Source organism: Lutra lutra, chromosome 16 (genome assembly GCF_902655055.1).
Source record: "Lutra lutra chromosome 16, mLutLut1.2, whole genome shotgun sequence".
NCBI classification, from domain to species: domain Eukaryota; kingdom Metazoa; phylum Chordata; class Mammalia; order Carnivora; family Mustelidae; genus Lutra; species Lutra lutra.
In genome coordinates this window covers 57194915-57207001 of record NC_062293.1, presented here as the reverse complement: position 1 = coordinate 57207001, position 12087 = coordinate 57194915, and the positions used below count along the sequence as shown (strand labels likewise).

Genomic DNA, 12087 nt, shown 5'->3' with positions numbered 1-12087 from the left:
TCCCATGCTCATTCCCCACCTTCAGCTCCACCCCATGCCTGTGCCTCTGTTTCTTTAGCTGGAAATTGAGGACAGTAACTCCTGGCTAGTGCTAGGGACTTGTATTCAGAGATGAAAGTCATGTCTTGGCCCTCAAGGAACATATGGGGTAGAGAAGGAGTTGGACAAATGAACCACCAATGATAGTACAACATGATGGGACACAGGACTTAGTCATGTGTGGAGTCACAGGGCACTGGGAAGAAGGGTTCCTGGCTCAAGACTTCAGTGACAGAGGTGGTCAAGTGTGACTGGGGGGTCATTAGGCTTGAGTTGAGCCTTCAGGGGCGAGCAGATGAAGATGAGGGTAGAAGGGAGGGCCAGTGGGAAAGGCAAAGATGGAGTCACAAAGGAACATGACTTAGGGTCAAGAGGTTTGGCCCTGGGGTGGTTGAGATGTCATCTCAACTCGACAGGCCATGAGGGGAAGACTTTAGGCAGGACAGCCTTGTGGACCTCTCTCTCTGGAGCAGTGTAGATCAGGCCAGAGGCAGGGGAAATGGGAAACAGGGTTAGACAGGAGAGAGGTGTAGGACAGAATCTGGTGTCTGGTTGGATGATGTGGAGGAAGGAGCCAAGGACAGCTCCCGGATTCTGGTTTGTGGCTGATTCTGCCAACACCAAGCCCCTAGGGGATGAAACTCTTCAGGACCAGAGAACGATAGGGTATGAACATCACTTGACTTTGATTGTCAGCCAATTATACAGTTATTTTATCTTTAGCAGATTCTAAGTCCTTTAGGGCAGAAGCTGTGTTTTCTCCATCACCTCATCCCCTTTAGTTCCTCCCTAATGCAAAGCCTGGCATGTAACAGGTGTTCAATAAAGAGGAGTCAGTTGAAGAAGAGAAAAACCCTTTTGGCCCCCTGTTGTGTTAAAAATGAAACAACGAGTGGTACAGAAACACAATTAGATGTTGTCGGACAACTCAATTATCTGGAAAGCCCAAACATGCATATTGTATTTTTAAGGTTCTATGGGAGGGAATAGTTAATTATAGAAAGGGAAAAAACCCAAGGTCTCAGTATGGTAGCAGAGCATCTCTCTACCCAGTCTTTGACTCTGGACCCTCAGTCAGCCAGGTGGGATGGCTCAGGTCCCCACAATACTCCCAGCCTTCCCCTGACACACTATGGAGCTCTTTCCACTGGAGCTTTTCTTCTTGAGATTCACGTAATCTTAGCAACATGCAACTGTTAATCTCATCGTGTGTGACATCCAGGAAGACCATATTGCCTCCTCTTAAAATATCAACCTCACTTGAAGATTTGGGGGAGGGGTAAAATTCTTTCAGGGGTGCCTGGGTGGCTCAGTCAGTTCAGCTTCTGCCTTCAGCTCAGGTCATGTTCCTGGGGTTCTGGGATTGAGTCCTGTATCAGGCTCCCTACTCAATGGGAAATCTGCTTCTCCCTCTCCCTCTGCTTCTGCTGCTCTGCCTACTTGTTCTCTCTCTCTCTCTGTGTCAAATGAATAAAATCTTTTTAAGAAAGTCTTTCATATCTGTACTAAAACCAATATGATTGGATTATGGAGTCAATTTAAGATTTGTGTCCACCTTTAAGATAGAATATAAGATGCCAAAGAAGTCTTATTTCTTGGTGCAGGCCATTATGGCCACTTCAACGGAAAGTTTTGAAATTTGTGGAGGAACAGTTACAAGGCCACCTCTGTAGTGAACTGGGAGTCATCATGGTTTTCTTCTGCCCAGGTTACAGGATCCCTTCTTGAGAAAACAACTCGCAAGTGGGCTCAATACAAAGAGAAGTGTCTGAGAGACTTGCTCAAGGAACCTTCTGGTAAGCAGGTGTATGAGTTATCTGTGGCTGTGTAACAAATAGCCCCAAAGCTCAGTAGCTTAAAGCAGTCATCGTCTTCATCATCCCAGTTTCTGTGGGTGAGGAATTCAGACCAGGCACAGTGGGGATGACTTGTTTTTGCCCTACAGTGTCTGGCGTTTAGATGGAAGGCTCAGTGTTTGGGAGCTGGAATCATCAGAAGGCTTGTTTGCACTGACAACAGATGGCTGACTGTGGTTCCCAGCCATGAGTCCATTGGCCAGAACACTCTCAGTGGCCTGTCCATACAGACAAGGCTCCTCCCAGCATGGTGGTGAGGCTTCCAGGGCAAGCATGACCAGAAGCCATCTTGCCTTTTATGAGCCAGCCTCAGAAGCTATTCCTCCCATATTCAGTTGCATCAGGTGGTTACCAAAGCCTACTCAGGTTCAAGGGAAGGGAGGAGAGCTCCCCACCTCTCATTGTAAAAGAGCACATGGGACGGTATATACATAGATGTGACACCACACTCACCACCAAATCGCATGACCTGAGCCACTGTCATAGATTAACCTGGGACTCTGTTGGGTAGGTGGGTGGGAGGAGGTCCAACATTTCTCCTAGCCAGGTCTAGACTAGGGTTAGAGCCTTCCAGCAAATATGTTCATCGTTCGATCAGTCCATGGCCTCTCCTGCCCGCATACTGACTCTTCAGATATGTCCAGATCCCCCCCCCCTTTTTTTTGAATGATGAAATCTGGCCTCTCATCCTCCTGACTGCCTTCAGATGATTTCATTCAGCGGCTCAGTGGAGGAGAGGATACCGTAAACGCTGTCTTCTTTTTCCTGACTCAAAGAGTCCCAACCTTCAAGCCATACCCCTCTCCCTCTGACTATTTCTTCAGCCCAGTCTGGTGGCAATCAGAGCTTGGTATCTGTTATGAGAACCACCCCTTACTTTAGGGAATATTGTTTTCTGAAATCAAAGTAGGGCATGTTCTCTTTTTCTGGAGTCCTACCGTGAGAAGCTTGGCCAGGTGAACATTGTTTCACACAGACCATGTGCTAACACTTGGCATCCGGGTCGACAAGATGCCCTGAGCCAGCTTATAAGCTGGCAGATCTGTATATGTGGGATCCTGATGCTAGTAACGTGGTTGTTCAACCTGAGTGGCCCCTGCATGCTAGCCCCAATAGGGAGCAGACAGGAATGATGCTTAGTTCCCAAGAGTGAGGAACTTGCAACATGGGAATTTGGGATCCAACCTGAAACCCCTTCCTTTCATTCCAGGAGGTCCATAAGGCAGTGCCCTGTGTGTTCAGCATCTCTCTGCCAAGTACCAGGGTGCAAATCGTCCCCTGAATTTGAGGTGGTGCAAATGCCTCATTATGATTGTTGAGTTGGTCTTCAAATGGAGAGATATGACCCTACAGAGGTTATGGGTTGTGTTGGATATGGGCAACCAAGAACCTCAGTTTTGGACCTCCCTATACCCATGGGTCGTATCGTGCATTTCACAGTCAGGGTGTTCCAGCATCTAACTGATGAAGGTTTGACAATTCTGTAGTGAGTTATGGAACAGAAGGCACTGGGTAAACCTCCAAGTGTCCTCCTGACCCCGAGTTTGTGTGATAGTTCAGTCCATGTAAAATAAACCAGCATCAGCATGACGTGCACATGGACATAACTGATGGGACCGCTGCCAGAGGTCAGGTTGAGTAGACAAAGCCACAGAGCTCGGGGTGCATTAAGCATTCCTTCCTCCCCACACTGTTCCTCATCCTTGATGTATCTGGACAATGGGACTCCCCCGTGCTAGTTCCTGCATAGGTACACAGCTTCCCGTGCCAGGGAGGGGCCTCTGCCTCCATCGGTGGCCCTGGTGCTCTGACATGGCCCTCATCCAGGACCTTTTCTCCCCACAGGGACCTTTTGTAATGGGACCTTTGATCGATACGTGTGCTGGCCTCATTCTTCTCCAGGAAATGTCTCCGTTCCCTGCCCTTCATACTTACCTTGGTGGCGTGAAGGTAGTAAGTCTTATTTTACCATTTTCTGGCAGTTCTCTTAAAGGCTGGTCCCTCCTGGGTAGGCCATCTGGGGAGCAATTAGGAAGAGCACATTGCAACCGAGTACTTTTCTCAAGTCCTCTTTCCCCACAAGTCTCCTAAGCTGTCAATAATCCATCTTCCTTCTTCTCTGGGCACCTCGTCTTGCCTTCCTGACATTCTTCTGCATCTGGTGCTCCATTAATATACAACAGTCCTCTTTTCTTTGAAGACTGGAGAGTCCAGGCTCAGCTTCTACAGAATTTGCTGCAGTGAGGGTTGCCATGGAGAGGAGAAGGAGCTGGGGGAGAGATTGGGAAGCTCACACCCACAACTTTGGTCTTCCTGGATGGAGAAGAAGGGTGCCCAAACTATCCTTGTGATAGCTTTGGAAGGTGGTGCTACTGGGTGGTGCTTTTAAGCCCCATAGGACTTAGATAGAGTCTTTAACCACTCAGCTTGCCCCCATCTTGCTTGAAGGAAGTGGCTATTATGTAGGACCCCCAGGAGATTATCACATGCCCACCTGCCCCAGCTGCCCAGCCTCTTGGTTGGTTTATGCTGGAAGGGGTAGAGAAACAATGACTGGTTAGAACTCCTTTACATTCGACTGTAGGCCATCAAAGAATAAGGAAAAAAAAAAAACTATTCTCAAAAAACATAAGCAATTACAAAGTTCCAGGCAAAACCAAGTGGGAATGGGTTACAGAGAAGGAGAGATGGTGATATTTTGTATTTAATTTCAGCTCAGTAAATCATCGGTTAAAATTTGGTTTCGATTTTCTGAGGCCTCTAGTGCAAAGAGAGAGTTTCCAAGGAAGAGAGGTGCATTCTGGGTGGGACGGCTAGTGGTATGTTCTGTGGAATTGTCCTCTGGTGAAATCCGGTTGGAAGTGACCCAGGAGGCGTGAAGAGGTGATGTTTAAGGGAAGATACCAGAGTTTGCTGGACCGGAGAGTCTGGATAAGTGAAGGAAGCAGCCGAGTAGGAGCCAGCTCCAGTGGGGTGGGGAGAGCACTGCACTTGGAGTCCAGAGTCCATTCGTCTCTTTTACACTCAGTGACTTTGGGCAAGTGTCTAGAGCCCTCTGAACTGTTTTCTTGTCTATAAAGTCAGGTGAACAACTACTCTTGGGACCCCACTGAATGAATAAGAAAGGCAGGCCTGGAGTCAGCCACACAGCAGGTGCTTTGTAGATGGAACTGAGGTGGAGACCAAAGTCCAGCCCTCAGAATGCTGAAGGTCTTTAAGACTCCAATGTCCCTGGATCTCAAGGGCACATGGAGCAGACCACCCGTGCCCAGCTCCTGTACCTGTGCATTCTTCCCAAGAGCCAAAAATGGAGGCCCATTCCACCTGAAGGAAAAAAGTTGTCCAAAATCTGAACTTACAAAGAGTTGAGTTAAAGGCTTTTTTTAAAAAATGGGTTCTGGGCTTCCAGAGTGCCCCAACAGGAGTGTGATTCGCAGAAGGTGGAAAGTTACTCTTCCACTCAACGTCCTGTGCATTAAATCTTAGAATCCAAAGGGATCTGTACAGTGAGAAGAAAATGTGGAGTCAGTGGAAGGGTTTAGAGAAGAAAGAAGGAGAAAAGTTCTGGTGGGATAAGACCAGAAGAAGACACACAATGGAGGGTGGGAGGTGGGACGATACTTGACTCTACAGGAGGCTGGGGCTTGATTGCATAGAAATTGGGTCTGACACCAAGGGTTTTAACTCTCCTCTGGAGGCTGAGATCCCATGGAGCCAGGAAGAGGCTGAGGCATGGGAAGGACTTCATACAATTTGTGGTTTGGGGATCTGATGTTGATGGCTCGCTGGCTGGGAGAACGGGGTTGGGGGGCAGAGAGCTGACACTGAAAGTGACTGCAGGGATCCAGAGAAAGGGACCATGATGGAGTGAATGCAGGCAGAGGCAGAGGAACCATCAAGACTTGTCAGATGAAGCAGGAGGTGAGGGACAAGAGGGCTGGAAAGTGGAGGAGAGGAATTGAGCTCACACCCCGCCTGGCCCCACCCATGCTCACCATCATCTGGGTGCTGGCTCAGGGCTCCCACTGCTCACGTCTGGCATGTCCCACAAACAGCAAGGGAGAGGGCTGCCCTGAAGGGGAAGAGAGCCAATAAGAGGTTAGGTCAGAGAGTACTGGGGGCCAGACCTTACAGGGCTTTGTGGGAGGCCGGGAAGGGCTCTGGCTTGTCTTCAGACAGCCTTTGGAAGATTTGGAGCGAGGCATGGTGTGGCGTGGCTGCTGTGTGAACCATAGACCACGAGTGACAAGAGCGTCAGAGGCATTTGCAATAATCCGGGTGAGAGAGAGAGAGGTGGCTCCAGGAAGCAGGGAGCAGGGGACGAAAGCCAAAAGGCAGGGCTCAGATTTGGGGTATGTTGGAAGGTCCAGGTGACAGGATCGGCTGATGGGCCAGATGAAGGGTAGGAGAGACAGACAGAAAGCAAGGATGACTCCAAGGTTTGGGGCCTGAGGCCCGGGGCGATGGGTTTGCCATCAACAGGAGCTAGAAATTATGCGACTAGCCAGGTTTGGGGGAGAAGACAAAGAGCTTGCTTTGGGGAATGGTGTTAGAGAAGGCAGCTAGAGACCCTTGTGGAGACTTCAGCTGGGCAGATCAGCAGATCTCTGATCTGCGGACTCAACAAATAGTCACCATTGGTCCACACTGTGCAGGGTCGGGAGAGGGACATTAGGACAATTTCCGTTGCTCATTTGCAAATCCAGTTCCTGGTTTTCCGGTGGGGAGGAAGGATGGCAATCCCTTTGGGGGTGAGACCTAGGAATGGACATGACTGGGTCACAGCAGCCTTCCTCACGGACACAGAGGCATCCTGTTACTTGCAAACACACACATGCCCATGCACACACTCATCGAATCCCCCCCAACTTGGGGAGGGCTGGTACCTTGACCATGATGGTCCTCAGCTCTTCAAGAAGACACTGGAAGTCTTGGGAGTGGGAGGGTCCCAAGCTCAAGGCCACCAAGCCTGTAGGTGACAACGCAGGCTCTGTCCACCTCTTTCTCTTTTTCATGGCGCCACCTCTAGAACACCAGGACAGGACGCCCCTCTCTGATTGCACGCAGCCAGGAAGCCCCAGGTCCGCGTCTCCCAGCTGGGCTGCACCTTTGAGGGCTCCCACGTCTCTGAGTCACCAGGAACTGTTCTAACTCCAGAGACTTTGGGTAAACACAACAGACATTAGAGGACCGTGGTTTGTTATGAAACTCAGAGGCTTCCATGTTTCTTTCCTTCCCAAATAAACAGCAGGGATGCTAATGAGTACCCCCTCCCCACCCCCCCAAAAGGGAAGTGAAAATCCCTTTTCCCTGGGATTTTCCACAGCTTTGCGGTGAGGACAAGGGCCTCACCACGTGCTCAGGCACGGGCTGCTTGCTCTGACCTTTCCCCTAGAGCTGTGTTTACTTTCAGAAAACTCAGGAAGGGCCTACAGATACTGCTTGGCTCCGGGCACTTGGCAGACGCTGGAAAACTCCACAGATATTTGGCAGGATGACTCCGAATGCTCCAAGAACCACAGCTCCTACAGCAACGTGAGTGCGCTTGGCCCGGTGATGATGGGCCCCGGGCCCCAGGCCCCTACCACCCTCCACCAGGGCCCCCCACCCCAGCTGGCTTTGGGGGCCACACAGACTTCCCCCACAGCTGGTCTAGCCCAGACTCCCCTGGAGAAGGTCCACAGTCACATGAAAGCAACTTCTGGCCACTGGATTTCTTCTGCAACAAGGGTGACATGGGGACGCTTCAGGCCGCCTGGTTTCTCATCCCTGGCCTAGTACTGGGTGCATAAAAGCGTGTGCACACCATAGACACTTAATAAATACTCAGGGAACAGTTTTGTAGATTCCGAGCATTGGGTCTGTGTGGGGCCTGGGCCTCAGACCAGTACCTAGGTCCCCAGGTAATGCCAGCGTGCAGCTGAGGCTGGGACTCGGGGGATCATGAGTGACCCTCCAGCAGGTGTGGAATGCCTATGGCCTCCTCTGGGCTCAGCCCCGCAGGCGCCTGAGGTAGCACGTGAGGACAGCAAAACCAGAATTGGAAACTGCTCTCTCCAAGACCGGAAGTTAAGATTTCTCTCTTTAGAGAGGTGAGGCCTGGGGCATTGCCTTGTCCTCTCTGCCAATGGCCATTTCCCCAAGAATTCAAATACTTAAAAAAACAAACAAACAAACAAAAAACAACAAATCCCCAAAACATGAAAAACCAACTTCAAAATCCTCAAAACATAAAAAAACAGCTTCTGGCCATGTTTGCCTGTGTTTCTAATAACAGGTTGATATTTTGCCCAAAAAAAGGCTAGTGATAGCAGATCTTTGATCTTCTGAGTGCTGGCAAACGAAATACGTGATTTCTTCCTTCTCATCAGTCGGGGGTCCTTATGCACGATAAAAGATTCTCTTTAGGGAGATCATGTTTGTATGTAAATTTGTATGTGTGTATAGAATTTTAATATATATACTTTAATGATAAAATTTAGTTTTCCATACCACATAAGAGATATCAATTGATATATATCTGTTATTTTTAACATTTTATTTTGAAATAGCCAAACACATAGAAAAGTTAACAGAATAATAAGCACCCACAGACCCACTATCTAAATTCAAAATTTTATTGTGTTAACATGATTAACATTGTATTAACATATTAACAAGGATTAACGTCCCCCCTCCCCCATTTGCTCTTGCTTTGTCTCCCTCTTTGTGAAATATTTGACTGTAATTTGCAGACATCATGACATTTCACTCTTAAATATTCGTCAGGTCCTTCCTAAGCAAAGGCATTATTCTGCGTAACTACAGCACCACGATTCCAATGAACGTCCTAACAGCTTAAGTTTTATCTCATTTCAAGTTTCCCCAATTTTTCCCTCCCATTTTTAGAACTTTTCTTCCCTGAACCAGAGTCTAGTCCTGGTTCATATATTGGGGTTCATTTCATATCACTTTAGCATCTTTTAATCTAGAATCTTCCCCATCCCAGCCCATGGCAGCCCAGGACACTGGCTTTGTGAAGACACCGCCCCCCCCCCCCGAAAACTTTGTTGTCATTCGATGCGTTCTTCATCTTCTGCATGTCCTTAAGCTGGAAGTTGGGTTTGGAGGTTTGGTAAGACCCAAGTTCATCCTCGTAGGTGCTGGGTACACTGTGTAGCCGCATGCCAGGAGACCAAAATGTCAGGTGTCTCACTACGATGATGTTCTGTGTGATCACTTGGTCTTGGTAGTGACAACCAGATCTCTCAATGGTATAGCTACTTTCTCCCTTTCTATCTGGCTAGTAACTGGTGGGACGATGCTTTGGAATCCTGTGTGTGTCTTGTTCTCTTTGTCAGTATCACAGCCTTCATCGACGATGCTGACTTGAGATAATTTGAGCTCTGCCATTTAAAAAAATTTTTTTTAAGATTTTATTTATTTATCTAACAGAGACAGCAAGAGAGGAAACGCAAACAGGGGGAGTAGGAGAGAGAGAAGCAGTCTTCCTGCTGAGCAGAGAGCCCAATGCTGGGCTCGATCCCAGGACCCCGGGATCATGACCTGAGCCCAAGGCAGTCGCTTAACAACTGAGCCACCCAGGCGCCCCTCTGTCATTTCTTCTATATTTACTAGCTGGCATTCTTCTGAAAGAAGACTCCTTCCCCTTTCCCCTGGTTTTGGGTATCGCTATGAATTTACAAATTGCTTTATTCACTTATTATTTTGATGCTCATTCTCTTTCTAAATTTAGCTAATGAAATCCCTCCAGACTGGCTCCTGTGTCCTTTTGTAATACTCTCATTGGTCTTGGACCACTCATCTGATGATTTTCCTGTTCTGGGCCCAAATTAGCAATTTCTTCCAAGAGTTCTGGATTCTCTTAAGTGGATAAATGTTATTAGAAACCAAGATCCCAGGATGCCTGGGTAACTCAGTCGGTTAAGCATCTGCGTTCGGCTCAGGCCATGATCCCAGGGTCCTGGTGTTGAGTCACATGTCAGGCTCCTTGCTCAGCAGGAGGCCTGCTTCTCCTTCTGCCTGCCTCCCCCTGCTTCTGTTCTCTCTCTCTGATAAATAAACAAATAGGTAAATAAATAAACAAATACATATATTTGGAAGGAAGGAAGGCAAGCAGGAAGGAAGGAGGAAAGAAAAAAAAGAGAAAGAGGAAAGGGAGGGAGGGAAGGAAGGAAGGAAGGAAGGAAGGAGGGAAGGAAACCTATCATAGGATTCTATCTATATAAAATTTAAGAAAGTGAAAATTAATCTCTAATGACAGAAAGCAGACCAGTGTTTACTTTGGGCATAAGATGGTGTGAGGGAATGAGAGGAAATGTATTTTAAAGGGTCACAGGGAAATTTTGGGGAGGTTATGGGAATGTTCATTATCTTGAATGTGGTGGTGAAATCACAGATCTATTCATGTCTGAATTCATCTAGGTTTATTCTTTAAATACATACAGTTTATGGTACACCAGTCTGCTTTAATAAAGCTGATAAGAGTGTTCTGTAGAGAAGTTTAAGCCATGATTTAGCACATAATACTTATTTGCTGTGGGTTCTTGTACAAAAATTTAGCGGGAAACAGCATGATGGATTGAATGAGAAGGTGGGATTCCATTGGAAAAATCACGACAACACAGAGTTTCCAGCAAATTATCCTCTGTTCACCACCAGGCTGCCCTGGGACTCAGAGAAAATATCTCACTGTTTTATGGGGGCTTCACCTAAGGGGTCTTGTCTGACAAGTTATTTTAGGAGGGAACACCCAGGTGAAAACCTGGCCCCATCTTCCAGAGAGAGGGATTCCTACACCCTAGGAACAGCACTCCGAGGGACAAAAAAACAAAAACAAAAACAAAACAAACAAACAAAAAAACACCACCTGTCCTCATTTCCAAGACACCTTCTTGTTCTGAGCACAATTCTTCCATGATAGTATCTATCCTGGTGCATCAAGGCTGGACTATAGCACCAGCCATCAAGGTGAGACCCTCCCAGTGGGCATTTCAGTTCATCAAGGCTCTTTGGCCTCTGAGATGGGCCAGAGAGCAGTCTTAGCTACCCTAGTTGGGTGTCTACAAGGCTACAGTGCATGCCTAGAGCCATGGTCCTCCTGGGCACGGAGCTGGGGGGTGGAGATCATAGCTTCCTGGCTTGGTGGTCAGATCTGCTCTTTGTCTGTGCTCAGGCGGAACACCATGCCTTGCTGTCGACCTTGCAGCTGTTGTACACTGTGGGGTACTCCCTGTCCATCGTCTCCCTCCTCCTGGCACTCACCCTCCTCTTGTTTCTCCGGTGAGTGGAACCTCTGCTTACAGGTCTTCAGGTGTCCATCCTGGGAATTGTTCGTTGGCTCCCTCTAGAGTGCAGAAGACTGGGCTGGCTGATGTCATGACCCACCAGAGCTAGAAGGGATGGGAGAGAGTCTCTGGCCCATCAACTCCATTTTGCAGGTGAAGGGGAAAGGGATCTAAGAGGTCCAGGGAGAGGATCTGGGTCGCTGGTGGTCACAGAGTACACCTGGACCTGGAATCGGGGAGTCTTACCTCTGCTTTAGCCTTCTCGGGATTGGACAACCTCCTGTCTACCCCACCCTGCCAGAGGCATGATTTTTACAGAAGAGACTAAGAAACTTTCCTAAAGCAAATTAGTGAGTGGTAGAGCTGGGCCCCTAGACTCCAATTAGCTACCAATCATCTGAGTCCTTCCTCGGTGCTGGGCACATTTCTGAGCAAATTACATGCATTAAGTCATTTAAATGTCTTCCTAATCAGAATTGAGGCTAATTCTAATCCTCGGAGATTAGCATTATCATTAGCCCCATTGTATAAGTGAGTTGACTGAAATATGGAGAGATCAATACCTTGTCCAATGTCACGTGGCTGGTGAGTGATGGGGGCAGGTTCACGACCAGGCAATTCAGAGACTGAGCATTTTCATTCCCTTATATTATTTCTCAGAATCTAAAGCCTTAGTGTACTTTACTAAATCGTGTTTTTAGGAATCACCCAAGTGAGATATTTATGGACCCCCTAGGGGGCCTTCCAAGGGCTGCCTCTCATCCTTCCTTCAGCAACATCACTGAGGATAACATGGCAGAATGAGCATTGGATAATGATGCAGGAGACCTAGATGGGTGCCTGGAGACCAGGATGCTAGCTCCATAATGGCTTCCGACCTGGGCTCCTCTAACCCCAGGCCTGGT

The 12087-nt window shown here is 48.1% G+C and overlaps 1 protein-coding gene across 3 annotated transcripts in view; it reads left to right on the top strand.

Annotated features, from left to right (window-relative positions):
* GLP2R (glucagon like peptide 2 receptor) overlaps positions 1-12087 on the top strand; it is a 41706-nt gene that overhangs the window by 5636 nt on the left and 23983 nt on the right. For 2 of the 3 annotated variants that reach the window (XM_047709056.1, XM_047709053.1), the window contains exons 2-5: positions 1748-1835; positions 3741-3845; positions 7291-7430; positions 11071-11177. In XM_047709056.1, the coding sequence (XP_047565012.1) occupies positions 1748-1835; positions 3741-3845; positions 7291-7430; positions 11071-11177 (440 nt within the window). The remainder of the gene's footprint in view (positions 1-1747; positions 1836-3740; positions 3846-7290; positions 7431-11070; positions 11178-12087) is intronic. The other variant, XM_047709055.1, reaches the window with a different exon arrangement.